Raw genomic sequence first — 19,986 nt, forward strand, 5'->3', positions numbered from 1 at the left:
CGCACCCGCCTCTGTGAAGCAAAAAGCTCACGTCAACAAACAAAAGGAAGACGTCGAGAAGCTGCAATCGCAACAGACAGGCGAACGCTTTTCTACTCGACTTGCACTCTTGCTATCTGAGAGCACTTGTCAACAATTCGGTATAATGGTACTGTGGCAACGCATTTCAAACTCGAAATCATTGATTTTCTTCAAGTGTAAAAAAACAGCTGGTACGACGAGGAGTGCCGTGTCGCAGCGGAGAGAAAATAGGCTGCCTACCTTGTGTACGAACGATCACATCACGTGCGGGAGGGGATAGATGCCGAGAGTTGAAGACGGAAGCGAGACGCTTTTTGCGGACGGAAAGGAAAGAGGCCGAAATGTGTGAGTACGAAGAGCTTGATAAGCTGGCCGATAGGGGTAATGCTCGTAAATTCTACGAAAAAATGGGGCGGTTTACTGAAGGTTTCAAAATCGGAAAATACTCTTGTAGAACCCCCAAAGGTGATTTACTGACCGATGCCCACAACATACTTAAATTGTGGAGAAAAAACTTCTACATTCTGCTGAATGGAGAATATAAAGCGTATTGTGTGAAAGATTAAAGCCCACCGTCAACGAACTGATTGGACCTTATCAGTGTGGCTTTAGACCTGCTGCTTTTGACAGCATGAAAAGGAGCTGCTTTGTGCCGCAATATCTGAATTTGATATCCCCGCGAAACTAATACGGCTGTCTAAACTGTCGTTGAGCAATACCAAAAGCTCCATCACGATCGGGAAAGTCTTGATCGGGAAAAGGTTGGACGATGACCACAACTGATGAGTCGACGTTGCGAGGTTTCGAGAGAAAAGTTCTTTGGAAGATTTATGGTCCTTTGTGCCGAGGCCACGGCGAATATCACATTCGATGGAACGATGAGCTGTGTGAGATATATGACGACATTGACATAGTTCAGCGACGCATGTTCGACGCTATTCTCGTCGGGGGAAGCAGAGGAAAAGGAAGACCTCCACTCCTTTGGGAGGACCAGGTGGAGAAGGACCTGGCTACGCCGGCAATATCCAATTAGCGCTATGTAGTGAAAAGAGGAAGCGACTGGCGTGCTGTTAACTCGGCTATAATCGCGTAAGCGGTTTCTACGCCAGTAAAGAAGAAGAGTTTTAATCATAACAGTGCATCTTTGTGCCTACAATGAATAACATTGGGCAAAAGCTGGACCTAACCCCCAGATAAAAAATATATTTTTGTTTCGTATTGTGAAAAAATAGATAAAGTCGGGTTGATTCTATCTCCTTTGTACCTAATATAAGACCTTCAAACTTTCCTTAAAATTACTGAACGTATAATTTTGGGATTATTGTCTGGGGGGTGAGAAATTCCAAGTCAGGGTGATGGTACTAAGTCAGTATAGTAAAACCTTCAAAGGGTTTGACATTCGTATGTGTTTTTTTATGACCTTTTAAATTTTTTCCTTATCTTGATGTTTTTTTCGCTTAGTTGTAACATTGTGGCAAAAACGTAGTTTAACATAACTCGCGAAAAATTAAGAACTACAATTTCTATTTGCTTTTGTTCAAAAAAGTGTCAGATATCGCCTTTTTAAATAAATTTTTCCCAATAACTCCAGACTTCTGGCCATAAACTACTAAAAAAATAAAGTAAACATTTTAATAACATTTTATTTTAATTTTATTTATTTATTTTTATTTATTTTAATAAATATTGCCTAGATTTTTTCGATGATGGTTGTTCGGGACTAGTGGCATCGCATTCATCGCTATCATCGTGTTTCTGAACCACACATAATGTCAGGGTGTGACTCCACTATTGGTCCTTCTGCATCTCCTGAAAATTCTTTATCATCAAGATCATCCCTGTCTTGCCACACAAGCCTATTCCACCAGCAAATTTCCGCAATTATTGCACTCGACGACTTTTTGCGTCTGTATCTGTAAGTTTTTGTTTTATTAAAATGAGTTTGAAAAAATAAAAAATCGGTATTACCTCATTTCAAATGGCATAGCAACTTGATGATAGCGTTCACCTTGTTCATCATATGCGGTAGCCAATTGTTTGCTGAAGTAGTCCAGATGATGACGTAAATAATGGATTTTCAAGGACATGTGGCCACCAATTTCGGAGAATGCTCTTAACATCCTTGCGACAGAAACAGCGAGTTGTTGGAACGATGCTTTCCCAACAAGCCTTCTATTACTTCTTTGATTGCCTGCCATGCATTCAATTCAGCGTCAATCAAAATATTGTTGAATGCGTCACTTTTAATCAGTTTTCGTATATCTGGACCATTTAGTACGGATGATTGGAAAAAATTAATTTGTTAAGATGGAAAACCATCAGAAATGAATGTGATATTATAACTTACCTTCTTTAATTTTACTTTCGCTGAGTCACGGGTAAATTAGTTTCAAAAACAAGGAACTTCATCTCGTTTGGCGACAGTTTTGATAAAATTCTTAACAATTCCAAGTTTAATATGCAGTGGAGGCAGCAATATCTTCTACTTCGGCACTAGAGGCTCACGAATAATATTGGCCGTTTGTAACCTGCTGTGCTCTCTGAGTTTCCATCCGTGGCATGCATATTGGTCACCGGAATATCGTGTGTCCCAATCGCACAAAATGCACATATATTTTCTATAGCCGCTTTGAAGACCGCAAAGCATTGCTACAACTTTTAAATCGCAGCATATGCGCCACATATGTTTGGCGTAGTTAACCATTTTGAAAATATTTTCCAGTGCATCATATGTTTCTGTACCATAGGCGATTGGAACTGAAGGTTTTTAATTGGTCTTATGCAGTAAAACCGCCTTCAAGCTGATTTTTGAACTGTCAATAAATAATCTCCAGTCATCTGCTTCATATTTTATTTCCATTGCGGTCATCAAGGAATAAACTTTGGAGTGTTGTCTGACGACTTCGATAAGCTGTGACTTTCACACCGGGTGCCAACAAGTTGTTTGATTTCAAAATGGAAGCGAGCTCTTCCGATTTATGCTGTGTTAATTCCAACTTGGCAACAATTGAATCAAGCTATCAATCAAAATAGATTTATCATCACGTGCATGATATGTCGGAGCAGTCGTAAAAGAGAAAATATCTGGGCCAGAAGCTTTTGGCACAGGAATGTGGTCCCAATGAGGCAATAGTGTTGCTGCACTTGCAACACCAACGTAATTATACGATTTTCTTATCCTTTTTGCGGCTCCTTTATTCGCACATGCATAGCAATTCAATGGATTGCGACCTTCACCAGGATTAGTCCAAGTCATTGGGATACCGAATGGCATACTTTCACGTCTTCTATTTTTCCAATCCATTAGACGGTTGTAGCAGCTTTTACACACTATATTTGCTACCCAATTTTCGTTCACTACAATATTTTGGTTGAAGTACATCTCGTATGTTTGAACAAAATCAGTACTGAAATTTCCCCTTTTTTTATGTGTTGAGACATATTGGCCACAGAAGAAGCAAAAGCTACTTATATCTGGCTTGCACAGTTCCATATTTTGTTCTTCTTAGTTCTCTTTTGTTTTTAAAAAATTACTTTTACTGTTCGCGTTCGTCGGCACTTGTTGAATGACAAAAATCACAGAACCAGTGTGCGAAAGAGAAGAAGTATAATGACAATGCATGTTTCATGTGAGCATTACAGAACCAGTGTTGCTGGATTTTTTATGAATTAAAAAACAAAAAAAAAATTATTTAAATTTTTAGGAAAAAAAACTTTTTTCCCTTCATACATTCATTTTTAACTTCGAAAGTGTTGCACATATAGGAAAACGGTATAGAAACAGATTAGAGAAACTGTAATTCTTAATTCTTAATTTTTCTAAATTTGTTTCATCAAAATCGGACAAGTGGTTCGCGAACCCCCCTTTGAGGGTTTTACTATACTGACCTAGTACCATCACCCTGACTCGGAATTTCTCACCCCCCAGACTAGCTGTTGTACTGTGTAATTAGTTAATAGTTTCACTAATGTAAAGTGAAGAAGAGTTATTTTTTAGTTAGTAGAATTGGACTTTTCTGTCGACAAGTCCACCGACATATGTACCTACTTAAATGAAGAAAATGAGTAATCTCTCTCTATTTGGACTAAGGTCAACTGTACTTATCAGCGCTCAAAGAGTACATCCAGGCTCTCAGTATGGATTACTTCTGTGTGTGTTCAAAGCAATTTGCTGAGGAATATGCCCATAGTTTATTTAAAATTTCTATTTACAATATTTAAAATAATTCGTCAGGGATTTGTAAAATAATTTAAAAAAATCAAAACATATCTGATGATCAAAAAATTCAAGTAAAATAACAGTAACCATGCTTTACCTGCTTGTTTGTTTAAAGATTTGAGATTCCTCAAAACATTTTCCACTTCATTTGGCTTAAATACTAATAAAATTCAAAGAGAAATTCCCATGAATTCATGAATTGATGTCACTAAAGAATTCCTTTTGTCCCATACTTGTAAGTGGAGGCCGAAGTAGAAGGGGTGGAAATTCAAATAAGTACAAAGCCATCAATCAAATCATAAATTGCGAAATGCGAAAGTGAATGCGGCAAAATGGCGAACATGAGACCGCCAGCTGCGGCAGTTATCCGCACACAAGCAGTGGCAAGCGCTGCAAAGTGGTACCGAGGGCCGTGTTGCCACTAATGACACACTGGCACAATGGCACAGTGACTTTGGCGGCAAAGTGAAACAATCACAACTGCACTTAAATGCCGAAGAAATTATGCGAGGTTAAAAACGAACCGAGCTTTTTTCGCAACTTCTGTTTGCGTAATTTGGACTTCAGTCGTTTTTCTTACTGCCAGCCACTACTCTGCCTTTCTCTTCACTCCATCCTCCCATAGTAACCGTGAATTTTACTTAGCGTTGCCACGATTCTCTCTCTGCTACTCTCCCCGACCGCTTGCAGTTCCAGCACTAGCTTGCGAACCAGTCGTCTGCCGGCTGTCACTTTGTTTGACTGCCTTCGTTGGAAGTTGGCGTGTTGTCGTCGGCGTTTCTAATTTCATTCTTTCTGCCTTGTACTTTAACTGGCGCATTTTGACGAATACCGTTATTACTTCTGCGTTAGTGTTCACAGCTTGTTGCCTTTGTTGCCGTTGCCGCAGTGCCATAAGCAAACGCGACTCGAGTGTTACGCGCCGCAATAATTGCTGTTTCCATTTGAGGTCGTACGTCGTTGTCCAATTAGTTTTTGTGCTCCTGTGCGCCATGATTTTATTTTGTCAATTTTGGTTTTTCGCGTTTTTTGTTCGTTTGTGCAGAAATATAACAACACTAGACAGTCTACAAGTTGGCGGCCGAAATAAATTCTTCGTTGTTGCGACATTTTCGTGTCAGACGCGGCTCTCAGTGCTACAATATTCTTAATTAGCAAACGACTGTCATTGCTGCCACCGTTCTTTCCCCCAAAACTATTTCAATCTCAGTGACTGGCAGAGAAGTTACAACGTGTTTTGCTTTAAGTTTCTTAAATTGCCGGAACATTCGGAAGAAACTGACAATTTAGAATTTTTGCTTAATTTTGCTTTCAAGGACATAAAAAAGGACTCTTTCAGAATAACGTGTCAGAACTGAATAGATTGAGAATGCTAAAAGTTGGTGAAAAAAAACTTATGTAGTGGTCGGAGCATGGCTTTCAGCTGAGTTGAGTTAAGGTAGTTCAGTTACATACCATTGTGGAGACGGTAGTAGAGACTCTTTCACATCCAGGGGTGGATTCAGATTAGAATTTTTGGGTGGGAACTATATAATATTGTACTTGATTTTAGAAATCTATAACTGTAGACTATAATTTAATTTTCGATACATATATAGAATTCATACGGTATTTGCTCATTTTAATAAATCACTTCTTCTGCTTCCACAGCAATGTTGAGGGGTGCTAAGCCGTTCAACAGGAACGGAGCATCGTTGTTCTGAGTTTCGTCGTTGTTTCGGAACAAAGAAAAAAAAAAACGTTTAGCACTAGCATTTGTGGCTGGCAAAGTGCAAAGTACTCACTAGGCATTCAATGAGCATCAGTCAAATCTTCTTCTTCTAAGTTAAGGTTTTGGTAACAGCTGACTCAAGTTGAAACTTTCTAGAACCGTGTCATCGAGTGGAATGCCGAAAGCCTGTAGAAGTTTTCACAGCTTTGAGATGTTTCGATTGAATATTTCGATGACTCTGACGATCACACGCTTTGGGTTTTTTTACTTCAACATTTAATTTTTTAGTTGTGTAGCATTTGAAAAAATTTCTTTAAAGTGATAACCTCTTTGAATAATTCATATGTCCTTTTAATCTTGACAACGGATTTGGAAATGTTGCGGTTCAATTTATGGTGTCATCTCAGAGTTTGTAGCTTCTGTTTGCATTTCCTTCACGGCTCCACGATCTACCAACAAAACAACACAACCATTAGTACATGTTGCAACGCATATCTAAAGGTAAAGCCCGATATTTTTCATCTTTTTCAAAACCAATTATCATAACTTAGCTCTCGTAAGTGAAATCTCATCATGGTTGTTTTCTTCAATACTTATACCTGCACTCGTGTTCGGTTCTTTTCTGAAGAGTCCTTGGGTTCATTTTCTCAAGTACCTTCGTAAGTTCACGGAAAGCGTCTATAAATCTTAAGAGGGTAATTTTAGTATATGAGCAACTCCAAGTCCTTTTCTTCGCGAAATGCCACTTATGATGGGAAATCGGTAACTTACATAATAGGTTGTCAAAAAAGTGTTGCGGTATTTTTTATTTCTATTTTTTTATCTTATAACGGTTGGATGACTCATGCCCAGCTTTTGACCGATGCTACGGCTGCTACTATGCCGATCTCTTTCGACCAATTCAGCGATTTTATTGCAATTTTCGACGACAGGCCTTCCGGGGCGTGGCGCATCTTCGACCACCTCTACACCAGAATGAAAACGTTGAAGCCATCGTTGCGCGGTGGAAATGGAAACTGTATCGGGTCCATAAACTGCACAAATTTTATTGGCGGCTTGAGATGCATTTTTGCCTTTATCGTAGTAGTACTATAAAATATGCCGTATTTTCTCTTTATTTTGCTCCATGTTTGCGACGCTATAACTCACGAACGACTTAAAAGGTACGACAATCAAACACGTGCTAGTGCGTGAAATGAGCTTTCCAAAAAGGTATAGGACCCGATGCGACGAATAGCGAAAATACCGCAAGACTTTTTTGACAACCTAATATATAATATAATATTTTCGGTAATATGATTATCGAATGTTTAATTGTTTATTATTTATGATTTTTGTTTAGTTTACTCTTCCACAGTTACCCCTCCGTGGATACGCTATTGTTCACATCGCAGGAAGTCTTCAATACACAAAACGAAGGTTAACGAATGGATGTTATGTTTTTAGTAAAGGTGTTCTCAGGGATTTTTTGTAACTGAACTACGAATTATTGTCCAAGTAAACGCTATAATAAAAATTTGCATTTATGTTAATAGTGTGGCACTCATTGGGCAAATATTTGTCTCGTCTTAATTTGTAAATTGGGTGGTAGCTCTGTTTGACATATTTCCAATTTTAAGCAGTTTTGAACCTCTTTAATTTGATATTAGGTTGTCAAATATCTTCCTTCCGCTTTTTTGCTCTTTAATCTATTTCCATCTTGACGGCCACTGCATTTTACCCCCCTCGCAGAAACCCCCCTCCTTATTTGTGAAGAACTCGGACAGTCACTTTTCACAAACCTTTTTTGAGTTCAACTTTACACCAATAAGGGCATTCGCCGTGGACAGAAACAGGTGGTAATCACTTGGCGCTATGTCCGGGCTATATGGTGGATGCGATAAAACCTTCCATCCGAGCTCCCGTAGTTTCTAACGAGTCATCAACGAAGTGTGTGGTTTGGCGTTGTCTTGGTCGAACACTACACCCTTTTTGTTGGTCAATTCTGGACGTTTCTGGTCTATCGCCAGCTTCAAGCGGTCTAGTTGTTTGCAGTAGATGGTAGAATTAAGCGTCTGGCCATATGGGAGCAGCTCATAATGGATGATTCCCTTCCAATCCCACCAAACACACAGCAAAACTTTCCTGGCCGTCTATACCGGTTTGGTCACTGTTTGGGACGATTCTTCGGCAATAGATATGGTCGTATGTGAACAATTTTTCGTCGGCAGTCACCATTCGCTTCAAAAATGGGTCGAGTTCGTTCCGTTTCAGCAGCATATCGCAGGCGTTGATTTGGTCCAGAAGTTTTTTTTTGCGTCAAATCATGCGTATCCAGCCTTCTGCAGATGGTTTTAAATGGTTTGGTGACTAACTTCCATCTTCTGGGCGATGTCACGAGATGCTACATGCCTCTCTAACATAATGTTTTCCATTTGATCGGTATTCGTCTTCACAGGTCTTCCGCCGGTGTCGTTTTCACCCGCTCTGAATCGTCCAAACCATTCGAAGTGATAAAGTAACAGCCCCGAAATACCATTCATTTCACGGAACGTTTCTCCAGCGGATTTGCATTTAACGGAAACTTTAAAATAGCGCGAATTTCGGCGTTAGTGAACTCCATGTTTACGCGTCTATAACTGTTGTACGCAATATCCAAACTAATTAGGCATAGCGTCGTTTTGTAGACTTTATTCCTTTCTTTTTTTTAAAGATGTATAGTATTGCTTGACACGAGCTCTGTAGCTCATAGCCGCGAATTCAAAAGGCAAAAAGGCGGAATGGAGATATTTGACAATCTAATATATGATATGTATTTATTATGTTGCCATTATTTAGCTTTCTTTTAATTTGTCTTGCATCACATTTTCCAAACAAGTGGCAACAAGTGGCATATATTACAAACTGTTAATAAGGTTTCAGAAACCGTCTTTCTTGTTTCCTCATACTTCTTCGAGTTATGCATTTTTGAAACAAGTGGCAACCATCTATCTCGTTTAAATTTTGTTCAAAACATTCAGTTAGTAGTATAATTAAAATTGTAGTATTCTGTCTTATACAAGCGACGAAATTTCCTTTGATAGACCCAGAATTTCCTCAACTTATTAATGAGTCTTATCCGTAACAATTGGCGGTTATAATGTTAGAGCCTGCCAAAAAATTTACACATTAGTTTTTTTTTCGTGATGAGCGTCCAGCAATTGGTTTTTAGAACCATGTTGACCCTCTGTATAATCGTGAAATTCAGTCGGGAACACAATCTGAACACCAAACAGATTTAACTTCCAGACTTACCAAAATCTAAAATTACGTACTAAAAGTAATCACACCTGGGCAGATCATATAGAACCTCTGAGTTGGTCTCTGGCATTAAAGCGCTTTTACAGTGTTGGTTCGGAAAGTAATTGGACTGAGTCGTTTAAAAAAAAAATTTTAACCAACCGTTACAATTCTTTAAAAACTTTCAAAATAGGCTCCTTCTGTTCGATGCAGCGCTGCCAGCGCGATTTCCGAGCATTGAAGGCGTCACGGAAAGCATTCTCCGGAATAACCTCGAGAGCCGAGGTGCATGCTGCTTGGATGCCCTTTCATCGGTCTTTTCAAGCAAGGAAACAAAACAAGTCAGCCTGTCGCCTGTTATTACATTATTTAAAAATTGGGGTCACTTTCACACATGCCTAAATTTTTTTGGCACACTTGAACTCGCCACAATTTATGGTCCTCAGTAAACACTTTTGGGACCATCTTCGGACACAACTTGCGCATGCTCAAGTGCTTCATCACAATGTCATGAACCACAGATTTTGATAAATTTAACATCTGGACAATTCAATGAAACTTAGTCGACGGTCTGAGTTCAAAACTTTGCTCACACGAGTCACATTATTGGTGTTTGTCGAAGTAGCAGATCTCCCAGCACGGTCTTCATCAGCGACCTCCTCCCGGCCCTCCGAAAGGCCTGGTGGCCCCGAAACACACCACTTCTTGCTAAAGCGACATCTGTGTAAGCTTGCTTGATCGTATAAAACGTCTCTGTCGCAGATTTAGCGAGTTTTACATGGAATTTAATCGCATACTTCTGCTCCCACGAACGCTGCATTTTCGTCTTGCACTACTTACAGAAACATGTCGCACGAAAGTGTTTGCCCCGACTCCCCAGATGCTCGGAGACTACTGGCCAGCCGGTCGTTCGTTAGCTAGGAATGCTCTCTACCGAATCCAGTACAGTCGCGGCGGAAGAAAATCAGTCCTATTACTTTCCGGACAAACCCTGTAGTAAAGTTCTTAAAGAATTTGAGTCATCTTTAGGGATTCGTGGCTAGAACGGTGGTACACAGATACAAACTAATTGACCTGTTCGGGGTACTGTGTCCTCTCCTATATCACATATAGTCATAAAGATACAGCACACTGAATTCCAGGAGCATGCTGGGCGCGATGGAGGTGATTTGTACCCTGTCCACGTAGATGGACCCAGTCCTGAAAGGTGGTAGTCCAAACATGTTTAGTGTAGAAAACACTTGTAGCGGTAGGAAGACAGTATTCCTAACTGCTCATATTTCTCCCTTTATTTTTAAATTTTTTGCAACAAATTGTCTACAGTCTTGGCACTTGGTATTTAGCACTTGTCTTAAGAGCCTTTAATTTCTATGCGCATTTGTTTTATCGCCAGTTATTGGTACATTTTTTGCGCCATTTTTATTTGTTCTCTTATTTTCTCATTCGTTTAACAGAAAACTGTAAAACACTTTCCTGCGACAGATATCAATTTAAATGTGACCGAGCAAAAAATCCACTTTACTGCCTCTACGAACTTAATTTACACACTCTTCTCCACCTTTCTCTTTTCTTACACCTCTCCTCCCGTCACTGCCGGCAATCGAAATAGCCCATCTCATTGTTTGTAAATTAATTAGGTTGTCACCTTTACGGTGACTGCGTCGACTAATGCTAATGAGTGAACGATAGGCGGCAGGTGGTGAGGGGCGCCAAAAGTGGGCGGCAAAGTGGCGACAAGCACGCAATGTGCGGACAATAGAAAGCCAGTAAAAAAGGTTAACAAACGCTTTACATAATCAAGTGCTTTTTTTAAAATAAAGTGAGCTCGAACTCTCTCATACACAGACACAATGTACGCTTTTTATTCGAAGTTAGAAAATTTTCTGCTCCACAAAACTCTTTCTGCCTTTATTTTGCACTAAAATAATTAACTGTAATTATGGGAGATTTAACGGATTCATCTGGCGTACCTTTTTTTTGCCATAAGCCTGTTTCAGTTAGTTATGTCGGTGTGTCCCTAAAAAAATATATATTTTTTTTTTACTTCCGGTCCATTGCCCGCTTCTAAACATGTTTTTTCTCTCACCCTCTTTAGTTGTTATTGTTATTGTCACTTTTCCATTGACATTGTTTTGCGGTTCAGTGACATTTTCTTTCATCCATCAAGTTGAGAGGGTGGATTTAGCTTGCGGTCGCCAATTTTGTTGGCAGGGGAAAATTATTATCGAGGCTAGGAAGGCTTTAGGGAGATGAATATTCACTTTCGGCAAATAATTTAATGTCATTTGCATTCTCGTTGCTGTTGAAAACGAAGGTGCTGGAAATTAAATCTGTCAAATTGAAGCGAAAAGTTAACCCGTTCTTATAGCTAATTTGAAAATGATCGAGAAATAATGATAGAGGAAATACTAATATCTTATTGCTTTAAAAAGAAGAAAGCTTCTAATAGTTTTATGCTCCGGCGGAACATTTGGAATCAGGCGGAATATGAATGACTGTCTTTTTTTAAGTTTTTGTAGGACAATCGCTAAGTTTAAGCTGTGAGGTGACAGTTTTGGTAATGGATAGATAGACAAAAAGATCACACATACTCCTAAAAATATAATAGTTTTCTCCACCACCAAATTCGGTATAATGAGGAAAGAGGAACAACTATATTCAGATAAAGAATTTTATGGGTCAACTCTGATTGACACGGGGTTTGTTCGAAAACTAATAGGACTGAGTTGGTTTAAAAAAATTTACTGAACCAATCGTTACAATTCCTTAAAAACGTTCAAAATACGTTCCTTCTGTGTAGATGCAGCGCTGCCAGCGTTCAAAGCATTGAAGACGTCACGGAAGGAGATCTCTGGAATAGTCTTGAGAGCCGAAGTTCATGCTGCTTGGTGCCAAGAAACCAAAAAAAAGTCCGGGGGACAACATCTTACCCATCCACAGAACACGTCTCGCGAAAGTCTTTGTCCTGAAAAAATCAGTCCAACTTTAGCTTAGATTGTTCTGGAATCGAAATGTCAGTCGAAACGCAATGAGATCAAAGTGCGGATAGATGTTACTTTTTGAGATTTTTGATCTTCTTTCCTCGATGGTGACCGCCAAAATTTAGTTTTACAAACAGCTAGAGCTGAGGTTTACTTCTCAAACGTCTACGACCACATATTGACCGACCACCGATCGAAGGTGCATTAAATAGCTTTGACTTAAGGCATTTCTAAAGACTGTGTGCGTTTTATTTTGAATGGAATGTTGGACATAAGAAAGCTAGCCGTACGATGGCTATCCAATTTGCTCCTTCCGGATAAAGTGCACAAGCCTAACACCACTTCTATCGTTAGTACTGTTCAAGTCCAATCTTACAAGTTTCTGCAATGTTTCGTGATCGTACACAAAGGATAAGCCAGAGACAAAAAAATAGTAACATTACGCGACAGATCTGCCCCAAAGATGGCGAACTTTGTTCTGCTGGTCGAAAAATTTATGAGTTTCCTGAGATTCACGTTGTCTGAACTAAATCGACTGCTTGAAGCAACGCAAAATGGCATGGCTCTACTACGCCAAATTATTGAGCCGATACGATGGCGAATTGTAGAAAAAGCCGATTCCCATTTGGAGTATAAAAAAGGGGTGTTCCACAATGACATCTGACCGGTTAATACAACCAGTGTCACCAGATTTCAGTTTGTTGAACTAGACTATGTACCGTCCTATACACCGTTTTCTGCAGACTTAGCTCCGTGCGATTGAATTGTTTTCCAAACATGAAGAACAGAAATTTGAATCGAATGAGGTGATTATTTCCAATATTAAGTCATTGCTAAGTTCTTATGTATTTTCGTCTTGTATTGTCGTCGTGCGATTCTCTGACTGTAAATTTAAGAAACGAAAGCATTTGTTTCATAATTGGAGTAAATAAAACCTTGTATCCAGTCAAAACTTCTCTCTAAACTAAGCCTTTATTCGTCGGTACCTGTAGGATATAGTGTTTCAAGAGTTAACACATTTAAGGAAATACAAATAATATATTCAACTTTTTGACAGAGTTTCATCAGGTTACGTTTTATGGAAATTGCTTTTAAAGCTGAAAAAAAAAAAATAATCTGTGGAAAATAAAAATATATAAATAAATGAAATCATCTAATTCCACACTCCAAACACGTTTTGAATATTTCTAAGCATTTCCTGCATCTGTGTCTATTTTTCCAAAGCTTACCTTCCAGTAAATTCAATCTCCATGGCAGATCCAAATTAAATTTCTTAATTTTCTGCCAGTTGATTCAATCTTCTTTACATGGCGCACAGCTCATCTGTATGCCGGAGGTGAGGTAACGATTATTTCTGACCAAAACACTTCACGGATTTAGCTTCCACAATAGTCCTTTTGTATCCACTTACCTGACTATTTTGTCGCCAGCGGACGTGACAACTAAGGTAAAATCACAACCTTAGCACTACAACCCGTTGCCCTACGCAATGATTTCCACTTCACCGACGTCACGTGCCACGGCGAAGCTATCAAACTAGCGGTTGAAGGGAGTTCCGTCATTGCGTGGCTGCTGCAAATCCAAAAATCGAAAGGAGCAAAGTACCGAAATAGCAAAGTGTTTCGGAAATTCCTAAATTTTTAGTTGAATTTTGAACACAAAGAAGTTTTCAGGTGTGAGAAAATAAAAGCACACAAAACAACAACAATAATGATGCAAGTTTAAGCATGCAAGCAATGAAGGCGAGCTAAATAAACTGTCAGGTTTATTTACGTCGAAAGTTGTAACGGTGATAATCGCTGTGCACAACAGTCAGTCGAAGGTGACGCTTAGCGGAAGTTAACTAGCGAAGCGAGCGGCAAAATTGCGATAGACATTAGGTGTGGAAGAAACTAAGAATAAAAAAAAAACAACGCACAGAGAATGGTGATTAAGAATAGTAAAAAACCTAAAGCGAAATATCGTCGCCAGAGCCGGAAGTGGACAGCTAAATAATTAATGTTAACTGGGTCGACCTTGAAGCGTTTCTAAAATGAGAAAAGTTTAAGTTTTGAAAAAGAGAAATATTTTGCTTTGCATTTTTAAGTAAACACCTTCAGCATTTTTGTGATTGTCCTAAAAAAATCGCTTTATTTTGAGTACTGATAAAACCGGAAGCCCACGGAACTTAGGCTGTGCTACGAGCCTTATAAGCAGTTTGTGTAGTGGTGGAATTTAGCTAAGGATAAGTTTCGGTATCTCTTGACACCCATCTCGTTCAATAAACCAAATATTGGAGATTCTGTTTGCTCACTGCTATTGATGTTCGCAGATTTAGATCTCTATAACACGAACTTCAAGTGCAGATTTTAAATGATTCTGTTCGTCCTTTTCACGTTCCGGATATTTTATTACAGTATATAGTATATTTATGGTTTAAGTTAGAACGTCTGATTTATGCAGAACCTTGTTTTGGAGTGCTTCGGAGTGCTTAATCGTTTCAGGTAAAACCAATACTATAATATCTATTCAAATCCGAAAACCGAGTCCACTCTTGCTTCTCGCATTGTTAGAGTGCAGTTTATTAATTCACATTATCTTTTCAATTGCAATCGCTTTCATGATATGCCTTTGATTTCAATGCAAATACTCTTAGAACTCGAACAGTAGAGCCTCAAGAAGTTTAGTTAACTTAAGTAGGTAGGAATTAGTTCTCGCAATGAAACTGCTTATATCCGCTTTGCTTTTCGTTGACAGTAATGCTTCTAAATTGCAGTTGCGGCAACTATTCAAAAGGTTTGTATATAGTTTGTATATACTATTTATGGACCTTTGGATAAGTCCTTGCTTCTAATCCTGTCATATGGGGTCATATCTTATTTGCTATTTTGCAGTATGCTATTGATTTCCATCTGCTCTAAGATATTTTATCAAATTTTCAGGATATATGGTATAAACTCCGCCTCGAATTCGTCTAAAGAGGCTCTTAGGTTTTCATTCTTGTCTGCCTATTAGTTGCCAAAAATGATCTTGTTATCGTGAACCCAAATTATGGATAAGTGGTATTGACCTACCATGGAGCTTGGTTACTACACTGGAATTAAGCTGTGGCGTCGCCATCAATGCCGCCTGGGTATCCATGTATATGGTTGTTTTGTCTATCCTACCATGGTTATTCAATAGATCTCTTCCCTGAGCTTAGTACTTCAGCTGGAAAGATACTGGCTGAGCTTGGACGATGGCTATAAAGAGATATGTCAAGAGCATTCGAGTAAATCCCCTCCCTTACTTCGCAGTTTATTTTGAACTCGTCGGTATAGATAGAGGTATTATCCTCCTCTCCTGCTAAAACTTTTCTCCATTCATATCCAGTGGGTACCCTCAGCCGAAAGTCCCTCAATCTAACAATGCGAGGGAAAGTTGGATTTACTTAAGTTTAGCTGGTTCGGAATGAGACTATCCATAATGTTTCCTATTCCAACTGTTGCTGTACGTTATGTATTTTCGGTATTAAACCTATCACTGGATGAATATAGTTTAAATTTAGGTATTTTTGTTTTGCTCGTGAAAATTATCAGTTCTACTTATCGCAACTCTCTCCATAACCTCACTGATTGTGGAAGGAAATATCCTTTAATGACTTAGCTTCTACATTTTTTTAGCTTATATAAGAGTAATAATAAGAGACGACTAAAATCTAATATGCACTACATATGTCTGTTCTTTGGCTTGCTTCGACATTTCAACGTATTCTTGTCAGAAATAGTGCTATAATACTCAGCTTGAACGGATATTATAGACTTTGAACGAGATTCCTTCTAATGAAAGGGCATTTGAAATTCAAGTGACAAAGGGCACAAGTATAGAGTGTGATGCGTGCTCAACTGGTAGTAGTAAAAACTAAAAGGGCTGACCCGAGTCTTAAATTTGGTACCACGGAGAGCGGTTAGCCATTGGACTTCGCTCCAATTTGCCCGTTGAGTTTGGTCCTTATGGGAGATTCGTGGTGGTTGTGGTAGAATTGAAAATTCAGATTAGTGAATGCCGATCAGTTATGGAACTAAATGTGTATATTGGAAAACAAAACATTTTCAGTAAATTTGTATCTTAATTGCTTCAACTAATTGACCAGAATCATAGTGATATTACTCAACTCCTACTGAACTTGAGCCTTGTCATACAAAATTGTTGATTTCAGCGTGTGTTAAAAGTTGCAGAGCACTTTGCATATTCAAGCTGATCCCTTTTTCAATTACCATTGAAATCATTTATCAATAGATATGAACTCGTAAACTGCAATTTGATAAATACTTACATACAGTTATAAATTATAATACAGTCATGCAAAAAATATGATGGATGCCTCGCTGATTTCACCGCAAATAAATTTTTCTTTCGCTGGCCGATAAATACACAATTATTTATTTATTTTGCATATGGAAATTACAAGCGAAATTAATGCGATGAATCTGAATAAACAGATAATTTATATGATAGTACGTAATTTGTACATATGTGGCATTCTCGAAAAATTATTGATAGAATTAAATAAAAAATTAAAAAGGAACAAGTAATAATAATAATAATATTCAAGAAATAATGAGTTATTAAACAAAATATAATTACTTCATAAATTTTTGCATATTTCTTTTTTAATTTAATTTCTGTAGGCTTTTCTAGCAGGTCTAACGATTTAAGTTAAATGGTGTGGCACTTCGCTAATTTGACAGTTAAATGATGTTTAATGTCAATCTTAATTGGATACACCATTTTGAGTGCGCATCTAGTAAAACTCTATAATATGGAATCTATAAACTCTATTTGGAGACTACCGTGTTGATTAAGAGAACATGGCGCAGCACTTAAGTTATTGTCATCAGTTTAAAATCGCTTTCCATATCATGCCAAATCTGATTCTATTACTGACCCATGGCTTGAAAAAATGTGAACAAGCTATAAGACGATCTTAAAATCTGAAATATAACGTAAATTAAATTACAGTAAAAAATCAAGCATATCAATATTTCCTACAAACTCACTGCGGTAAAGGTGGGCATCGAGACTGTGGTGAATTTGTATGCTCTCAATTCAGTTGGTATGCGACAGCGCATAATAAAAAATAGTATCATTTTTCGGTAAGCCAAGTTTCCATCATACCAGTTGCCATAAAAAGCCGCGTTCAGAAGCTTATCACTCTAATGAGAAGAGAGAATATAAAACTCTGGTGAAGGAGCGTTGAAACGAGTGTTAATTTAGAAGACTTTTGAAGAGAAATTAAAAGCGCTGCAGGTTTCGGTTCGGATTAAAGAGGGGCTCAATGACCTAAATCATACGAACCCAATATAGAAAATGGTTTTAGATAAGACTTAGCTAAGCGATTTTTTTTTACTGAACAATTACTTTATGCGGATCCCACTTTAAGAGTTGCGGACTGGTTTTTTATGATACCGAAAATGAAAATTTCAAAATATGGAAGTATGAAAAAGGTGTTTAGCTACGCCACGATTCTGCTGTAATCAGATACCGCTATAAAGCTTATCAAGAAGTAACTCGATGCAATTAATAATGAAGCTAAGCAATCCGTAACTAGTTTTAAACATATAGTCTGAGCGGCTAAAATTAATATTGCTTTTTGCTATCCCCGTAAATGCTAATCTCTCTGAATCTTCTTCAGCAGTCCGACTAAACTAACGAATTTGTAATATATAAGTAAAAGATAGGAAAATTCCTTCTTGTGACAAACTTCAGCTAACCTTTCGCTTACGCTTTAATCAGTTTGAAAATTAACAGCTTTCGTGATACGGTTTGGGGAGTTTTGAAAAGATATTTATTTTCTTAAATTTTTTTTTTTTGGTTTTGTTAAATAATTTTGCTTTTCTTCATTTCCTTTACCTTCTAAAGTGTTTTCTCGTTCCATGTTTTAGTCAGCTTATGGAAAGCAATGCGTCGTTAATTCAGTCCCATAATTGAAAGAGATTCCGATAGAATCACCCTTACATTATTTTTTGCAGGCAACTAATAATCAGTGGACAGATGCGAGAGAAAATTTGACCTATTTATACTTTCATTATACTCACCGTTTCCGTTAGCTCCTTGCCGGTGTAACATATGAAAAACGTGAAAACAATAAATGAAGTCAGACCAATGGAGTATTTGAAGGCGTGAGCCAAGCTGATCATGACCATGGAGAAGCCCATCAAACAGATCGCTATGGCAGAAGTGCAGAGATTCACCATAAATGACACATTGAAGATAGCATTAGTTTCCTTGGAGTAGCTTCGTGTAAAAAAGGAAGGAAATTAAGGAACTATCGCAAAAACTCTTTCACCACACACAAACTCACTTCAGCAACTGACTGTGGTAGTTTATTAAATACTTCAAGTCCTCGTTAGCATTTGCGCCAGCGGCATCGATTGTCTCCAGCGCATTGGCCAAGTAATCGAAATGTATTTGCAACTGTGTCGTGAAAAAGCAGAGCATAAATTCTGCGGCCATAATGAAGGCGACACCGGTCAGCGACGACTGCACTTGGCAGACATAAGCGAGCGTAAATGACGCAAATGATTTGGCGTTACGCTCATTTTGCCAGGGATACCACGTATTGGACTGGTAACGATATTTCCAAACGACACCCGGTGTCGTCCATTCGTACAAAAACTCGACAATCGGCAGAGAATTGTAATAAGCAAATGCGAACATGTAAAGTGTAGTCGCGAGCTTCATCAGTTTATTGGACTTTAACACAAAATGCTCAATGCGATGTGGAAATTCCACTGAAGATATAGAGTTAAAGCATAGTAAAAATTATAGACAAAGCTGTTTACCATTCACCTACCTACCTATGTTATATACTTGTAGACACATACTCACCACCTCTGAGCGATCGTTTCGTAAACTTGGCTTTTCTTTGGAGGCCTGCCGTAGGAAATAACTGCTGAAATTTCTCTAAAAGCATCGCTATTCGGTCTCCATACCAAAACATGACGACCATATTCGATGTTCCGACCATGGTTAGCCCCATAATGCCTCCAGTTTCGGTTACCTGAACGATCGTAGACTGAGCGCTGCTCTCGTGCGGCATGAAGAGATAAATGAGCATACCGATATTTTGATAAACCAAATTTATAGCGCCGAAAGTGAACAGCGCGCGCCTAAGCCAGATCCTACGATGGCTGTATGTGCGTGCGCCGCTCCAAGTGAAGGGTTCCGTTGCAGCCAGATCCAAGGTGAAGTAGGGATACTTCAAGCAATGCTTCATTGAGTAGAGTTCAGACATTTCGTCTTATATAATCTATTTTTTTATTCCGGAATATACGAGCGCAGGCAGTGTTTTCAGAACACACGACATTTTGGTAGAACATTCCTTATATACCCCATTTTTGTTTCGTTTGCTTCCTTTTTTTACTTATGAGTTAATTGAGTAATTTTCTTTTAGAGGAACTCAATTACATTCCGAGTCTTTGCTTATTATTCTCTTTGCCACATCTCATTAGCCTAACTAATGAGGTAATTATATCAAATTATTGTGTTCGATTTTCTCTAATGTACGTTTTGTCGCTATATACATAAACTTTATAATAACTACTAAGGCACGCCTATGTTTAGGTTCAAAGTACTTATATCTTTAATGGTTGGTTATCTACAACACGTCTTGGTCCTTTTCTAAGCTTTGTGGGGTTTTCAAAGACATGAAACATACACTGAACATGGGATATTAGTTTTGCCATGAAACAGGAAACGTCGTAGAACTATAAAATGTAAGTATATGTAAGCAATCAGCTTGAGTAGATGTAGCCATATTCGACCTTGCGTATTTC

General features: G+C 38.4%; 1 protein-coding gene across 1 annotated transcript; it reads right to left on the reverse strand.

The window, feature by feature from the left end:
* Nucleotides 1-17,088: 17,088 nt before the first annotated feature.
* Nucleotides 17,089-19,445, reverse strand: LOC108968535 (putative odorant receptor 69a). Its single transcript, XM_018932627.1, has 5 exons — nt 19,040-19,445; nt 18,513-18,942; nt 18,247-18,445; nt 17,209-17,364; nt 17,089-17,142 (listed from the first exon to the last, which is right to left on the reverse strand). The coding sequence occupies exons 1-5, from the start codon at nt 19,443-19,445 to the stop codon at nt 17,089-17,091; spliced, it is 1,245 nt and encodes a 414-aa protein (XP_018788172.1).
* Between the last annotated feature and the right edge of the window lie 541 nt (nt 19,446-19,986).

This window comes from Bactrocera latifrons, unplaced genomic scaffold, assembly GCF_001853355.1.
Source record: "Bactrocera latifrons isolate USDA-ARS-PBARC rearing strain unplaced genomic scaffold, ASM185335v1 scaffold_22, whole genome shotgun sequence".
Taxonomy (NCBI): domain Eukaryota; kingdom Metazoa; phylum Arthropoda; class Insecta; order Diptera; family Tephritidae; genus Bactrocera; species Bactrocera latifrons.

Coding starts and splice junctions, on each gene's coding strand:
- LOC108968535 (XM_018932627.1), bottom strand. CDS start 19,445: ATGTCTGAACTCTACTCAATGAAGCATTGCTTGAAGTATCCCTACTTC. Junction 18,446..18,512: donor TACCACAGTCAGTTGCTGAA/GTGAGTTTGTGT, acceptor TTTTACACGAAG/CTACTCCAAGGAAACTAATG. Junction 17,365..18,246: donor GCAAGGAGCTAACGGAAACG/GTGAGTATAATG, acceptor TCTTCTCATTAG/AGTGATAAGCTTCTGAACGC.